Source organism: Genypterus blacodes, unplaced genomic scaffold (assembly GCF_046128005.1).
Source record: "Genypterus blacodes isolate CSIRO-AG114 ecotype Tasmania unplaced genomic scaffold, CSIRO-AGI_Gbla_v1 ptg000022l_1, whole genome shotgun sequence".
Taxonomy (NCBI): Eukaryota; Metazoa; Chordata; class Actinopteri; order Ophidiiformes; family Ophidiidae; genus Genypterus; species Genypterus blacodes.
In genome coordinates this window covers 2,593,394-2,611,318 of record NW_027466835.1, presented here as the reverse complement: position 1 = coordinate 2,611,318, position 17,925 = coordinate 2,593,394, and the positions used below count along the sequence as shown (strand labels likewise).

The 17,925-nt window shown below is 41.5% G+C and overlaps 1 protein-coding gene across 4 annotated transcripts in view; it reads right to left on the bottom strand.

Annotated features, from left to right (window-relative positions):
* Nucleotides 1–17,925, bottom strand: part of caskin1 (CASK interacting protein 1) — a 68,515-nt gene that overhangs the window by 28,625 nt on the left and 21,965 nt on the right. For all 4 annotated transcript variants that reach the window (XM_076142879.1, XM_076142880.1, XM_076142882.1 and 1 more), the window contains exons 2-4: nucleotides 7,362–7,413; nucleotides 624–721; nucleotides 147–292 (exon numbers count right to left, since the gene is read on the bottom strand). In XM_076142879.1, coding sequence (XP_075998994.1) covers nucleotides 147–292; nucleotides 624–721; nucleotides 7,362–7,413 — 296 coding nt within the window. The remainder of the gene's footprint in view (nucleotides 1–146; nucleotides 293–623; nucleotides 722–7,361; nucleotides 7,414–17,925) is intronic.

Sequence of the window (17,925 nt, the reverse complement as noted above, 5' to 3'; positions counted from 1 at the left end):
AAAACGGCTTCCTGTTAGAAGTTTGTATAGTAGGCAGATATGTCACCCGGCATTTAAACACACCCCTCGGTTTTGTGTATGGCTGTGGTGTTATTAGGTAGGCGATCTTAACCTGTGCAATGACTTTAACAGTTAATGCCACTGACCACATCATAATGTCCGTGCTGTGCTGATAAGTGGAGTGGAATCTGTCCTTCATCTGATTGGCCATTGACAGATGAACCCGACTTGAGCAGCATCTTCATAGGCTCCGCCTTCCCCTGCCAGGCTGCATAATGCAATGGCCGCATTCCTAAAAGACACACATGCACATACATACATACACACATGAAGCAAGTAGATGGATATACAAACACATATCAATCAGCTACTGCTTCATTTTCCTTATACATTAAGATTTTTCCTGGTTTTCCCAGAGAGCTTGGGAGGGGGAGGGAATTTCCTGATGTTGTCGGCCTGTAAACCCTTTTCAGACATTGTATGTGATATTGGGCTAAAGAAATAAAGTTGAATTGACTTAACTGAGATCTACTGACTTGTGCGTTCATCAACAGTCACTATGCATATATGGGTCTATTTGACATGCAACGTGTGTGTGTGTGTGTGTGTGTGTCTTCAGTCACCCTTCTGGTCTCTGATGTCAACAGCAGCCTGTGAATCCAGCAGAAGAGAGATAAGCTCCAGGTTTCCATTGAGGGCCGCATGGTGCAGTGCAGAAAACCTACATGCACACACAAACACACACATATGCACAAGCACACAAACACATCATTGTTACACTTGTGTTCTTATCCCATTCATCTTTTTAACACCAATGTCATTTTAAATGATGAATGCTTCAAGCTTTGCAAGTTGTGTGGTATTTAGACGGAAAACCCAAGTCACCACTACACCACACATTTACACACACACATATACACACAGAAACACAGGTCAGTGACAATGGCAGAGGCAGCTTGGCATGACAAATGGATCTAATAGCAGAGGATTAAAACTAAACATCTAATGTGTATGTGCATCTACTGCAGAGCAGAAACATACAGCGGCGGGGAGAGATGGGATAGTAAGAGCTAAAAATATCTATGAAGGGCTGTACCATAGCAAGCAGTGTGTACTGTGTGTGTATGTGTATGTGTGCATACATGAGTGTGTCTGTGTGTGTTAGCGAACAGTGCATGTTGAGCAGATGAGATTCATATGTCAGCTTTGATAGATAAGCATGATGAAGAGTAACACACAAACACACACAAACCCACCGTCTATCTGGCTCATATCAACAATGACACATAGCATACTGTATCTCCCTCCCTCTACCACTCACTCTTTTACTCTTCCACTGCCTTCGCTTCTCTCTACTCCTCTACTTCCTCTCTCTGCAACCTTGACATGGTAAATCATGAAGCTAAAGATAATTGATAAAACAGCTTTGACCATTAGTCTCATTATAGATGGATGGTTAAGATAAGCAGGTCTAGTTTGTATCTCATCTACGGTGATGCACATACCAGCACAATGCAGAGAATGAAATACATAACAGTTGGTGGCAGTAATGTGCTGAAAACGGTAGCAAGAAAGAGAAGAAGTCCACAAGCCGATATCAAAAAGAAGAAGAAGAACAATTCATGCATACCTCTACGAGACAACACGTACACACTTTTTGCACTGTTCAAATACTAACAAATGTTCAATGGGGCACTAATTGTATCAGTGTTATTTGGGAATATACCCCAGTTTAAGGTTGGCTGACATTCACAGGCCAGAAAATTTAGATCTAAAATGACAATAAAAACTTAATGGGATGTTCCTTGAATCATGTCCAACCTCAGTTTGTGCAATCTCAAGTAATCCTAAAGTAAAGTTTCAGTTAGATGAAATGAAGAGGGAGCTTAGATTAGACGCTGTTCATAAAAGCATTAGGTAATCAACAATCAAAATTCACATTAGACACAGTGTTCAAATGGGACCTTAAACTAATTAATTAAGTTTAGTTCTTGATTTAGTAGGCAAAACCGATACTGAATACAGAACCAAAACTAAAACGACAACAAGCATTTGTATCACAAGTTCCCACTCAATATAGAGAGAGGGAGGGAGAGACAAAGATGCTGAGAAAAGGAGACAATGACAGCACTATATAATACTGCTGTATATATCTAGCTAAACTCCATGTAGTGCTCTCATGAATTAAAAAAACGTTTTTTTGTCTGCTGCTTGATGGAACCAAATTAGTTTGTGTGGCACAGAAAACACACCACCAACCACATTTACTCAGGGATTTGTTGTGTTTTAACAGATTGTAATGAGACAAATAGCATTTGTCCATATTTATTAATGTGACACACCAAAGGTTTGCACTGGTAAAATGAGAGAAAAGGAACACAAGAAGCGTCTTTAAGAGCAGCAGCGCATTCAAATGAAGTTTTTGCTGGTGTGCTCATTTACAAAATCAGCCGTAAATAAATGGAATTGAGAATTGAACAGAAATTTGCATCATGGACGGTAACTTGCATCATGCTTAGTAAATCTGGCCTCAAGTGTGTTCTATCATCCTGCTGGTGCAGACGTGGATTATATTATCTGAGCTCCATCTGCTCAAAGTGAGCACTTCGTGAAACATCCCCGTCCAACTTCCTCTATAGGAGCTCCCATGGTATCCTGTGTGGGTGTGTCTGACATGTATTATGTAATCCATCCTGGGCTAATGTCACTTGACTGTCAGGGTGAAAGCTGATCGGTGTACCAGTGCAGAAGCAGGCAATCAAACCCAGGGAGCAGGTAAGTGACTGTGCAAATCACAATATAGAGAGGGAGAGATGCAGATACATCAGGTGTTCAGCTGGTGATATACATGGAAAAAGAGAGACAAACAGGTCGGTAGTGAACAAGAAAAACAGACACAGAGAAATTGCTTTACACCTGAACACAAAAGCAGCCTTGTAAGGTTATTAAGGTTTAAAATGTGAGTATGAAACACTACATTTTGGTTTTGTTAAAGGGTGCAGGATTGTATTTCTTTTTTTTTGCTATTTGTTTTTTTTGAAGCACACATTTTAGATGACATTGCGCAGAGAATTATAGGATATTTTGGAGATAATTTTTTATACAGAAAGAGGGGGAAAAGGAGAGAGAGAGAGATAGAGAGAAAGAAGGAAGGTTGTATTATTATTATTATTGTTGTTGTTAAACTTTATACGTAGACCCTGGGGTGGAATACAAGTAGGTTGAGTAGACTCCAGACTTACTCCAGTAGACATGTTTTCACTGTATGTCGATAATATGAATGATGAGAGACTTAATTCTGTGTGGCCTTAAAATCTATTATAATTATACATATTTTTTCTTCCAGACACTTCCTCTATGTCAACCTATGTAGATAGTTTCTGAAACTGAATGTATAGTATGTTCAATATTAACAGTAGAGTTTCCTGATTCCTAACTGAATGTTCTGTAACCATGGAGATAATCAGCTATACCATTTGGCAAGTAACATGTGAGTGTGACCTTGCTCAACTCTCTATGTGAGAGCTGCTATGTGACAAAGTGGAAGGTATATCAGGATGTGCTGCTCATGGTTATAACACTTGCTTTGCAAGTGTGTGTGAGCTGTGTTTTCAGATCATTGCAGATCACCCCTCCTCGCTCTAACTTTCCTAGCTCATCCTTTCTCTCCTCACCTGTCTTATCCTCCACCCACTTGGTGCCTTTTCCCATTTCCTTGAGTTTTCTCCCTTCATTCCTTCATATTTGTCACCTGTTTTCTCTATACTCCCACTAAGATTGCCAGAGTTTCACTGTGATTTCTTCTTCTACAACCACTGCTCTTACTAAGAATAACAATAACAAGGTAACTTTGGACACAGCATATATGCTGATAAAATACAAGTACATGTTTCTGTTCCAAATATTGTTGATGAATCTTATAATGATAATGTATTTTTGGAAACAACAATGTGATAAGTCAAGTATGTGTAAAAGGGCATTTTACGTTTATTTTCTTTGGTCCAAATAAGGGACTAAATTCTTCCTCTGCTGTGCTATGTCAGCAATGTTTGGGGGTGGGAGAGACTGAATTGATTCTAGTTAGAACAACCATGACAACTAAAAAACATGGAATAAAAATAGAAATGGAATATTTTCCTTGTGTTGGTCATCATTTGGCCCATTCACCAACCAAACTCTGGCAGCAGAAGCTAAATTTGACATTTGAAATTTTTGCCATGTTGCTTCACATGATGTGAAGAAGAACTGCAGCTGTCTGAACAGCAAAGTAGACCTGTAACCTCACATGTTAGCCTCAAAAATTATTTTTATGCAGCATATACGTATCTGATGTGTGATATAATACACAACCCACATTATTGAATAAGGTGCTTTTCACCAATTAAATTCATAACAGTGATTAACTGATAATCGATTAATCATTAACATCCCTGCTGAAACATACAGAGAAGATGTTTGTAGCCAGCAGTTGCAGGTTGATCCTCCACACAGGCTGAGAACCATCCCACTGCCAGTATGCTGTAACCCCCTTCTGCGGCTCCTCCCTGCTTCCCTCTCTAGGGTTAAACAGGGATAGCATTACACAATGCTGCACTAGGCTGTGTGTGAGTGTGGGCATGTGTGTGTGTGTGTGTGTGTGTGTGTGTCAGTGAAGTGTATGTGTGCGGGGGAGGGAAGCCCTTGTCTTTGCCAAGTAGTAATATCTTTTATTTATGCGCTCCTTCTCTTCTTCTCCACCACAAGTCAGCTTCTGTCATTACTTCTCCATCCATCCATCCCCCTCTCTCTCTCTTCCCTCTTTGGCTCTCTCCTCCTCCCTTTCTATATTTCCCTCTTTTGACATCTCCATCCTGTTTGTCTTTGCACACCTCTCATCCTATTTCTTCCATACTAATTAATTTCCTCTTCTCTTGATTTCCTTTTCACTGTTCTTCGCTGTCTGATGTGCTGAGGAATCCATCACCCTCATCACACCTTTTATCTTAGCTTTTACCAAACACACACTAGCACACAATGGCTTCCACCTCAAACACACACTTGTCTTCTTCACCTCTCTCTCTCTCTCTCTCTCTCTCTCACACACACACACACACACACACACACACACACACACACACACACACCGTTTGTCCTACTTTCAGTAATGAGCCTCCCAGGTCTTCCCATCGTCATCCTGGCTTTCATTTCCTCAAATATAGGTAACTAACAATGTTGTTTAAACACTGAGCACTGAGGGGTTTTACATAACAAACTGATCTCTTATCTGACAGATTCCATCAGATCTCACTTCGCTTCTCTACCTCTCATGGCACCCACTCGACAACACCATCCTCACAAACAAACGTTTTATGTGTGTGTGGGGGAAGGGGGAAGGTTGATATGCTGCTGTGTACGTGTATGTTGTGGCTTTGACTTTCTGACTCTTAGTGTATGTGTGTGTGTGTGTGTGTGTGTGTGTGTGTGTGTGTGTGTGTGTGTGCGCGCGTGTATGTGTGTGTGTGCGTGTGTTTAATCTGGTCAGCTCCTGGCTCATTCATCACTATGGTCCCCGTTGTTTGCTTATCAGTGTCTGTCATTGTGCCCATTATAAAGCTGCCTTCTTATTTATTACTGTGTGGTTGAGGCTGTGTGTACATACAGTAGATACACACTGTATTTGCACTAAATGTATATGAATGTGTGTTTATAGTTTGAAATGTTGGCAACTGCTCAACAACTTTGATCTCATTCAATTTGTTTTTGTCAATTTTTACTAACATTATACAAATGACACAAGACATTAATGGGATCAGCTAGTACAGTCTCATATACCACCTCCATTTCCTCTTTTCCCTCTTTGAACCATGAATCGAGGAGGAAAATGAGCAAAAAATAGAAGATTATGTTAAGATTACTAGTATGATAAGTATTTTTTTAATCTCCTGTATTTATACATCATTTATAGTATATTCAATGTTACCAGTAGAAATTCCCACAGTTAAAACTGACAGTGAACTGAATGTTCTGTGGGACCTGCTGGGATGGAAAAGATGGAAGATGGAGCAATTTCAGAATCAAAAATCACAGAGAGGCAGGTTTTCTACAGGCCTACATGGGAGAACAGGAGATCCGTGAGACTCAACTGAAGGAAGAAGCAAGATGAAAGGAGACACAAGACATAAAGGCAGAGGTGTTGAACCTTGTGAAAGCCAAAAGGAGCTCTATGTGAGGCTGAAGGAGCTATCTCTGAAGTGTACTGAACCAAAAGGTCATAGTATTCAATTATCATTCTTGAGCAATATTTAAGAATACTATGTCCTTAGCTTAAGGTGTGTGTTCAGGGACAAGCCAACATCGGCTGCAAATGCTGCCGCCCAGCTGGTGTGTTTTTGTCTGCCAAGTAGACAGGCCAACGATGGAACTATACAACGTAGAAGGGCACTTGAGAGACTAAGACTCCTGCAAGTGAACACTCAGTACCGGCAGATGTCCTCACCAGGTGTTGGTAAGCTTCAGATGAGGAACAATCAGCCATGTCATGAACAATCCAAATCTAACACCAAACCAAAGAGAAGCTACAAGAACCCAGCTAAGCTCACTCAGATGTGCTTTGTACCGTGTCCACTTATGTAATCCTCTATGTCCACTTAAACTCCCTTAAACTTCACATTCAGAAAGGAAGCTGAATGGTGCCAGAATCGAGCTACTTTGATAGCAGCAGTCACTTTGCATTGAACCAACTTTTTCTGATACAGTAATCTACCAAGAACATTCCAATCTGGATGATTATTTTTGCTTCTTGATAGAAAAGCATTCAAGTTCTAATTTTGATGGTGAACACACAAATGCGGGCTCACATACAAACACAAGCTTTTTCGTGACAGAATGAGGGACACAAGACCGGAGGTATTAGTATCATAGCTGAAATCAGAACATCATTATCATCCATTAATACACACAAATCAAGCTGTTGATAGCTGGACTAATCCTTTGGCTTCTAAAGTAATACTATAAAGACAAAGGGATAGTAGAATGACCACTATAATACGGTTTTATGTCGGCAGACTGTGATGGGAGAAGAGAAGATGGGGGTAGGGGGGAATAGTAGTTATGGAAGGGATTACTGAGTAAAACAGGAAGAGGTGAATAAGGGGTGAGAGAGAGGATGAGGGTACACAGGAGAAAGTGAGGGTGAGATACACAACAAGCTTCAGAGAAGGATGACCTCACTTTAACACTCTGATCCAACAATGGAAACCGGTGAAGGATATAATCTGTATAACCCGGATATGGAATACAGTGATTTCTTTTTCAGTGATGTGTATGTGCTTGGAGGTGTGTGTGTGTGTGTGTGTGTGTGTGGGTGGGGGGGGGGAACTCACCCATCTGTATCCTGGAAGTTGACGTTCACTTTCTTAGCAGAACCCAGGAGCTCTGAAACACCCATAAAAACAACACAAATCACATTATTTATTATACTGCCAACCATAAACTATGTCAGCTCACAATAAAAGCAATAATATACATAAATGCATCTGACATAGACGTATATTCTGCATTATAACATATGGATATTAATGCTGTTCTCAGTGTTTATAGGATGAATAGCATTAGATCACAAAAACAGACACATACACAAACATGTCCCTCACTTTTCTGTCTTTCTGCCTCTTGTTAGCTGATGATGCAGAGCTAAGGATCAGAAAATGTACTCTTGCTGTTCTATACTCTTTTTACACGCACGCACACGCATGCACACACACACACACACACGCACATGCAAACGCACACGCGCACACACACACACACACACACACACACACACACACAATATATTTCCTCTCCCTCTTCTACTCTCTTTCTGTTTCACTCTCTCTCTGCAATCACATGCACACTTTTACACACACACTCTCCCCAGGGTGCAGGAAACAGGACAGTCCCTCTATTGTGAAGGAGACAGCTCCCAGCGCCACTGGGAGAGGAACATTGATTTCCTACCAGGCTATTTCTGGCTGCTAACTGCACACACACACACACACACACACACACACACACATACACACACACACACACACACACACACACACACACACACACACGCACACACAATTACACAGACACATGCAACGCGCTTTTCAAAAAGAAGAATAGCATAGAAAAGAATAGAGAAAACTCCTTCATCACATTTTATGTGAACAGAGACTTGGGAGGGGTATGATGGTGATAAGCTGCAGACAATGACTGGCTTTTTACCAAAAAACATTAAACACAGCGGTGTGCTGTGTTAAATTGTTTTGGGCAGATGTTGAAGACTGTAGACTCTACAGATGCCTGTTTTGATGAAATTCAGTTTCATCAGTACAGTTTCATATTTTGAGTATGCTGTAAAACATTGAGATACAATGAGGAGGAAATATCAAGTTCATCATGTAAAATCTAGCACTTTTATTTTACTTTTTGATTAGGATTTCAAAGCAAAAGATTTGCTGTACTGCACTGTTGTACTGCTGTACTGTATATGTGACCATCAATCACAACTGCTGCTCATTGCTCCTCTTCTCTCTCTCCCTCCTTTCCTCCTACTATGTTTCTAATTAAGAACATCAAAATAATACATTTTGCATTCACACAGCAGTTGTTTGAATTGAATTGAGCAGTGAGTTTACACACACACACACACACACACACACACACACACACACACACACACACACACACACACACACACACACAGGAAACTGAAGATGAAAGCTCACATGTAAGTTAATTTTGTAGAATCTCACAACCACTGCTAAATGAATACATTTATTGAGACTCATTAGGCATGTCTGCTCATTAGAAGAAACATATAAGGAAACAGATGTTAAAGACTGTAGACTCTACAGCCTTCAACATCTGCCCAGTAGCTCCCCCCTAGGACCCTTTCACCCATTGACCCCATAATGTCATGGCTACTACGCATCACCCCTGAGCTATGTCTGTACAGTCATATGACCACACCCCATGAAACAGGATGAAAACTCCCCGAGTTAAGATTGCACAGCATGACGTTTTAGACTGAGATTTTCATGACAAAAATATTCCACTCTGGAAACCCTCACACCAACCTGGGATGTATTTTGTGAAGACCCAGTTGCTGTTTTGTTGCTGTGTACTTGACATCATCTGTCTCATCTGACACAGCTCACGATTTCGTACTAAATATGATGGACAAACTTTTGGAAGGTCAGAAAGCGACACGTATTGCAGCTGCATTGCATTCTGGTCGACTCAGGCAACAGCCAGTGGAAACTTTATGTCTCCACTCTGATGGGTTTCTCCATTTGAACATGAGTCAAAAAGCCAGGATACTCGTGATACACCAGAAAGCAAAGCTAAGACAACTGTTAAAAAAGAGACAACCCTGCCTCTGCCATTCTTACATCATTACCACGACCTGAGAGTTGTGCCAGAGGTCAACAGAATGTTGGGAAGTGGTCAGCGTAGCGCAAAACGATTGCGGGTGCTCGTTGAACCGTTCAGAATAGAATGTTCTTTTATTATCATTGCTAAGGTGACATTTACCTGAAGCTGACATTGCAGGAAAAGCATCAGAGTGATGAACAAATTTAAACTTAGACCTCAACTTTCAGATGTTGCTCATAAATACTTTTGCAGCTCAATCAAAGATAGACGTTAAAAAAACTATGCAAAGTGTCATGGTGGAGTGGTTGATCTGCACAGCCCAGGACTGAAGGGTTTTCCTCTAGTTGTTTACTGTTCAGACTCTTTCATACAGAGATTATGGAATATTAAACCTATGATGCTAGAAGTGAGGATAGCTTTTACAAAATGGCAGACCGTACACACCTTTGAGTAATAACAGTGAAAACAGCTGCCATGTATTTGGTCATTGATGCCTTAAATTACATATGATTAAATGACTGGGCATTGATTTTCTAATTTTCTATATTTGTGTCCTTTGTTTTTCAGACGCTGACCTAAAGCAACAACAAACCCATGGAACAATGTCATTCTAATCTCTGTGGTTTGAGGATCCACTAAGAGGACAACAGAAGCCATTATAATGGAGCCTTATCAGGCACCCGAAACCATAGTGCTGCAGTGAGGCAGGTCATCTACTGGGAACCTTTTTCCTCTTAGAGCCATGAATCCCCACAAATTCATCAAACTTGCAGCATATTTACTGACACTGAATCTGTAAATGAAAACAGCAGCAGCTAATAAAGATCAGCTGCTGCACACTTTAAAGGGCCCACGTCCAGCTGCAGACTCATTTCAACCAAATGCTCCACAGAGCGCTTCAGGACATCCTTCCATCCTGTGGCCATCAAACATCAAACTCTCTATAATGTTCCCAATGTTTGCATGCACAATATTTTTCCATGACCAGGTACAATATTTCAGTGGACTTTTTGCCAGGAGATCAGAGAGTTCTGGAGGGATTATATTCAGTATGCAGGTCAGAGATGCCTTCGGAGAGATTGTGTCACACATGTACACCACGCACACCTGGAATATCCAGTAGCCTGAGTCAAACCGTTTGCAATTACAACAACACAGGCTCAGGCTCAGGTGTGTGTGTGTGTGTGTGTGTGTTGCTCAAAGACGTCGGCTTTAAGACTCTCAGTGAGCGGTGAATGTACACACACACACACACACACACACACACACACACACACACACACACACACACGCACACACAGACGAACAACTGATAGGGCTGATTGTCAGAAAAGGGAAGACACATATACGTAATGCACAAGTCAGGTGGTAAGGTGGTATTTTTGCTGACTGCAGGTTGTTGGTTCTCTATTTTCTGACCCGCAGCAAAACTAATGTTCTAATTTTACCCCTCACGGGAACAGAAAAGAGAACAGTGTCACAGCTTTCCTCATTTTGCACAAAGAGAAAGCCTTTATGTAACATCTGACCTGAGGAAGAACGAGAGCCTGCATTATAAAGAGACACATTACAGCAACGTGTGCATAGCTGCATTACAGAGAGTAAAGGTAGGATCAAGTAAGGGCAAGGAAAGATGCGTCTCACACTTTGTTATGGCATTTCCAAAATAACACTGACATTTCAAACTGTCTTGGCTGGCTGAATGAAGCCACCCCTGTTTTGTGTGCATTGTGTGTGTGTGTGTGTGTGTGTGTTATCTTTCATGCCACTGATCTAATTCTGACAAGAAGCTTTTCCAGTTTCAAGTTCTATGACATATTTTTTGCCGATTGGCCAAGAGAGAGAGATGTCTGACCAATGGGCAGGCCCCTTGCTGGATCTCCTCTATCCTGGGTCAACGCAAACGCATTTATATGTGAATCTCTCTCTCCCTGTCTCCCTCTCTCTCTCTCTCTCTCTCTCTCTCTCTCTCTCTCTCTCTCTCTCTCTCTCCTCTCTCTCTCTCTCTCTGTCTCTCTCTCTCTCTCTCTCTGTCATTCTCTCTCTGTCATTCTCTCTCACTTTCTCTGTCTCTCTCTCCCGTGTCTTTCCACTCTCCACTTCCACCTTACTCTCCCATGTCTTTCTCCCTGGCATTGGGGATGGAAAATAACGTGCTGGAGTCTGGAGAGCTTTCTGAAACGAGACCTGTTCCTTTGACCCCAATCGATGTGTCCCCATTTCTCCTCCTCCCAACTATTCCCTTCATCTCTCCATTCCTCACTCTTCATTTTCTTTCCCCCATCTCATAGAAAGGTGATCCCTTCCTCTCTTCTGACACCGCCCCCCCCTTCATCCACCCCTCTACCCCCCCCCCCCCCCCCCCTCTCTCTCTCTCTCACCAGCTGATGCAGCTCCTCACACGCACAACACAACACAGTGTGTTGCTATTTACTTTGCCTGCTGTGGATTCACCTAACTATGACCTTTAATCCTAATCCAAAACAATCCTATTCTAGTTTCACTTTTAGACCCAAGGATTGGAAACACATGAATAAATTAAGATTGTCTCCTTGAAATAACCTGGTTGAATGTTGTCATTTTCCTCTTCATATGCTTGTGATGCAGCTGTGCTTGCACACAGACAAGCACAAACAGCTGCTTCATTTCCACTTTGGTTTCTCTCTCTCTCTCTCTCTCTGTCTCTCTCTCTCTCTCTCTCTCACACACACACACTCTCGCTCTCTCTCTCAGACAGCAGCTTTGTGCATGTCATCATATAAGGACAAAGCTGGTAACTGAGACATTGGGAGCTCTGCCAACATCAACCCCTCCCTGCCAGATATTATCTCTCTCTCTTGCTCTCTCTCTCTCTCTCTCTCTCTCTCTCTGTCTCTCTCTCTCTCTGTCTCTCTCTCTCTCTGTCTCTCTCTCTCTCTCTCACTGTGTCTCTGTCTCTGTCTCTCTCTCTCTCTCTCTCTCTCTCACACACACACACACACACACACACACACAAAGTGCTGTATCATGACTGTATATATACGCAGAGTGAAAAGCACACACATTACAAAGACAGGCTGCTATGAATAAGTAAACAAATAAACAATTGATCGTCATATAAATACAACCAGGCTGCTAGGCTGATTAATTTTAAATGTGTGTGTGTGTGTGTGTGTGTGTGTGTGTGTGTGTGTGTGTGTGTGTGTGTGTGTGCGTGTGCGTGCGTGTGTGCGCGCTTGTGTGTGTGTGTGTGTGTGTGCCTGTGCATGCATACAGTGCGTGTGTGTCAGCATTGAACCTTTTACTTCAGGAGCTGTTTTATCGATGTTGATATTCTGATTTTGTAGTGTTTATCGTGATATCGTGATTCAAGGTTTTTGGTTTGATTCCGGGTTCCTCATTCAGAGCTTGTCGAAGTGTTGTTGAGCAAGACACTGAATCCCTAACTGCTCCCTATGTGCAGGTTGGCTTCTTGCATAGCATGACCCTGCTGGTGAATGTGAGGTCTTTGGATAAAAGTGCTACAGTGGTATAAGAATTATCCACTATCTTTCATAACTTGTGGAAAGGCAGTATTCAGAAGTGGGTTGATGGATAAAACCTCTGTCTCCCCAGCTGGCCAAAATTGCAGCCAACAATGGAGTAGTGGTGGGAATTGGGGGTGAATTTGATGTTAATTCCACATCTGTTGCAGTTTCCATTCAAGTTTTGGTAAAATCCAACTGTTTCCAAAGCAACTCTAAAAGTGAATCTATCCTGCACAGATGTATTGTTGTATTGTGTGTTAGCCAGTGAAACAAAATGTAAACTAAAGCTTATATGTTTTACGGTAATCGGGGAGGTATAAGTCTGATTAGTTTCCAAATTGACAACCACAAGGAAACAAAATGTGTTCTGAGGCCAAGAGCCCATTAGGTTTTACTCGGCATTTACTAATCAATCACATACACGACTTCTGTGTGGGTAATGACAGATCTCCACAGTTTATCCTCCATAAAACAAGTCATTTTAGCTTCTCGTGCTTTGGTGTAATTTCCAAATGAATGGGAGTCTGGTGTCTGCATGGCAGCATAAGAGACAGCTCCAAATGCGAGCAGATGAGTACATTTGCTGCTGCTATGCTATAATGCGCAATGTGCAATTCATGTTAAAAAACACAGTGCCCACACAACCTGAATTACTGTCTTTGAATCTGCCGCAGCAGAACTCTGGGAAAATGCTAATTTCATGATCTTACTGCATCATATATCATATCATATTTCACTCTAATTGTTCCCTACGTACACACACACACACACACACACACATACACACACAAACGCCTAGGAAACACAGGGCTACGCAGAGTTGGTTGCTAGGCAACAAGGATCCTCTTGCTCTTCCTACACACCAAAAAACACAATGACTATGATTCAGATGCACCTACACAAACATGTGCATGCATCCACATTCACTTACACACACACACACACACACACACACACATACACACACACACACACACACACACACACACACACACACACACACACACACACACACACACACAGTAAAGGGATGACAGCTTGACAGCGTGACATTCTTATTTCCAGCACTGTCTATAAGAGCATGGGCTTCTACCAGGGAGGCTCTGAGAGAACAAACATGACCTCACAGAGAGTCATCTACATTTAGACTTAGACATATATCTGAAACTCCTGCCCAAACCTGCTGAGTACAGTGGAATCGGCTTTAATTCCTTGATTATCAAAGCTACCTAATTAATAAACTTCAGACTATCTCTGCTCTACAGGCCTCCATATGGAATGCTGGGAATAAACAAACTAATTACTGATTATAGCCTTTACTGCCTGATTATCAAAGCAAAAGGGAGCACTAAACCAATAATAACCACAATAATAATCATCACAGACTATAAAACAAAACATTGACGCTCCACCTAAAACCACTGGGGATGAACAAAAACAGTGCGCTTGCAAATCTAAGTGTATAATTGTGATGTTGGTTTTTGGATAATTCCAGTCAAACTATCTATACACGTGTATACAATAAAAGATACACGTGTACCATGCATCATAATGTAGAGTGTAACGATAATCAGATAGATAGCATTTTCACAATAACATATGTACAGTGCATTAGAAGAAAGGAATGAATGGGGTTCGTAAATGTAGTTTATGATTGATACTGACACTGACACTGATACTGAAACCCTCTGACTCTACATACAGATTGACTAAGGCAGTGGTTCCCTAAATGAATGAGGCGATACTTCTTCGTCTCGCTGCAGGAGAATGAGCATCCCATCAGCCGTCCCATATTGTTTTATACCGTGAGCCAAATCAAATTTTGTTGTATTGGATTTGTTCCATAAATTTGAAAAAACACTAATAACTTATCTCATGGGAGCATAACGTAAATCCTTCATTGACAAAATTCACATGCTTATTGTTTACAAGCAGGTTTTGTAGACAAAACACACTTTCAGTTGTCAATTATCTTTGTACATTATACACTGTCACATGATGGACACATGGCAAGACATGAACACAGAGATCAGCACGCAATACGCAACTTCAACAAAATAACACACACACAGGTTATTATTGTTCCTTGTGCCAGAGCCAGGAAGTCATAGGTGCATCCCACACTGAATTCATTTACTATAAATACTCACATCATATCCTCTCCGGTTACACACACACACACACACACACACACACACACACACACACACACACACAAAGAGCAAAAGAGCAAGAGAGAGAGAGAGAGAGAGAGAAAGGGTGTTGCTGAAGCTGATGTTTACATTGGTCTAGATTTGATAAATTAGCTTACCAAAAGATCCAAGTAAATTTGTTTGTCTTAAGTTGCAAACATTAATGTTAGATGATGATTAGAATGTTGATGATGTGTAAGAAATGGAAATGCCTTGGGACACAGGAAAAAAAAAGGCACAACATTTACAGAAGAAAAGGCTCCAAATATGTTTTCTAAAGCTCTACATCTGCTCCAGATCTGTGCCAAGAGAGAGACAGAATCATTGGAGTGTACAAAGTCGTGTTTTGTAATATTTAGGCGTTTTATCAAATGAGTTACAGCTCTGTAAATGTGATTCATATATTGTTTGGAATTACAACTTATAGCAACAATAGGTGACAATTCCAGAGAAGCAGCAGGTTTGAACTCAAGCTAGATAGTAAGCTAGCTATGTTTAGCTTAGGCTGGTAGGCACATTTTGTCTGAATTATGATGCTGAATGAAAGCCGCAACAAATTTGAATGATTAAACTTACTGATGAGTTAATGGTAGTTGTGACAAGTGAAGGAAGCGGAGTTTTACCTCTCCAGCTTAAAAATCAGTCCAGTTTAAATCAGTCCACTATGCAGTCAGATGCAAGAGCCACTCTTCTATTTGTGTGACGTATGCTGGTCTGCCTGAGCGTGTGTGTGTGTGTATGTCAGCAGCATGCTGGCAGCATGATAGGTAGTGATTACTTCTGTGCTACCAAGCCATATTTGTTCAGCTGTGCACACACACACAGTACAGAAGCAGGTAAACAGGAAGTAGGGGGATTGCATTATGTGGAAGAGATGTGGACCAAGTGGACCATCCAAGAGACAGGAGGAGGAGAAGAAGAAAGGAATGGATTGAAGGTTAACTTTCCGTGGATACTATGACCTGGATGACTTCACAGATGATTGAAAGGAAAAGTGACAATGATAAAGAAAGAAAGAAAGAAAGAACGAACGAACGAACGAACGAACGAACGAACGAACGAACGAACGAACGAACGAACGAACGAACGAACGAACGAACGAACGAACGAACGAACGAACGAACGAACGAACGAACGAACGAACGTTTAGCTCTTGTTTAAAGTTTTGGTTTCACACAAATGCAAATTCAGTTTATCCGTCACAGAGAGTTCTACACTACACACTTACACAACAATTTCAATAACGGCTTTTGTGGCTGTTGTCAGTAATGTGCAAAGTCAGGCAATTGAGACTTTAAGACATGACAAATTCATAACATCACAAAAGTTACCAGATGGTAGTGCTAGCTGTGCATCTTGTAATGTCATAAGGGTTATCAAAAACAAAACAAAGCTGTTTTCACTCAGTGTGCAGAGGAAAGAGTACACGTGGATTAATGTGTCCCTGTAAAGTACTTAGTACAAGTGATTTATTAGTCAAAGAAGAATTTTATAGTCAAAGAATTTAATTACAGCAGCTTACTGTAATGGAAAATATGTGGTAGTAGTCGTGTGTAGTACGCTATTCTCTGTGAGCTTTTGCAACAATGTGGGTTTGTTTCTATTACAACCTGCTATTTATACACTGAAACTCTAACCTCTGCAGTTACCACACACACACACACACACACACGCGTGCACACACACACACACATGCAACTCAGCATACCATGGGAGGTTGTCTCCATGGATACTGAAGTGCTCCGCCATAGAACTCCTGCTGAAACAGGACAGTGAGCGGCACTCTGAGCAGCTGGCCAATCAGAATGCATTATCTTCAACAGGCTGAAATTCTACCAAGCCAGGTTCTGCCACTGCATGAAAAGTGGAGTAAGGAAGAAAACGATCATTTTGAGGCTAACCTGATTTATACAGTATGTATGTGGGAGTAAACTGAGATGTGTTTAAGTCGACTGGTAAATTACTGACAAAGGCTGCATAAAGATGGATGTTTACAGGAATAATCCTAATAAGTCCTCACAATAGGACTGTCCTCACAATTGAATGTGAAAGTCCTTACAATTTGGGGCAGCAGTGGCTCAGTCTGCAGGGGGACAGGGGTCGGCAGTTTGAATCACAGTAGACAAAAAAGAGACCACAGCCACCCAGGACATGAACTGTTTACTCTTCTGCCATCTGGTAGACGCTACCAGAGCATCCGGGCACAGACTAGCAGACTCACGAACAGTTTCTTCCCCCAGGCCGTCAGGATCCTGAACCAGATATCACCAGCACTCATGCTACTTCATATTTCTTAATTTGTAATAGATTATATTTTTGAATCTGTTGTCATTCAGTCTGGTCTGCACTTTCACTGTACAGAGTGACCCTGTGTTTTACTGTGGAAATGACAAATAAACTTGAACTGAACTGAACTGAACAGGAGGACCAAAAATATGTAAGAAGGGCTGGTAGCTGGAGGGATGCCAGCGCACCTTGAGCAAGGCACCTAACCCGCAAATTGCTCCTGGGCGCCTGCAAGGGGCAACCCTCCCTCACCCCACACTTTGCATCTCTCCATCTTCATCTACTTGTATACGGACTGTGTTTGCAAAACGTTCAAGGTTGAATTTCTGATCCCTGTTGTCCCTTGGTTTGCTTTCTGATGTCATTGTTAAAGATGGTCTCTTTAAGTGGGACCAACAACTACATGAAAAGGCTTTAAATGTATGGTCGATTTGTTGATTTTCTCTGAATATAAGGCCTAGGACTGGCAGCATTCAAAATCCCACAGTCAGAGGTACACCAACACTTTAGTTACCTAGCAACAGCTTCCTCACCCATCTTCAAGGTTATCTCCCCAA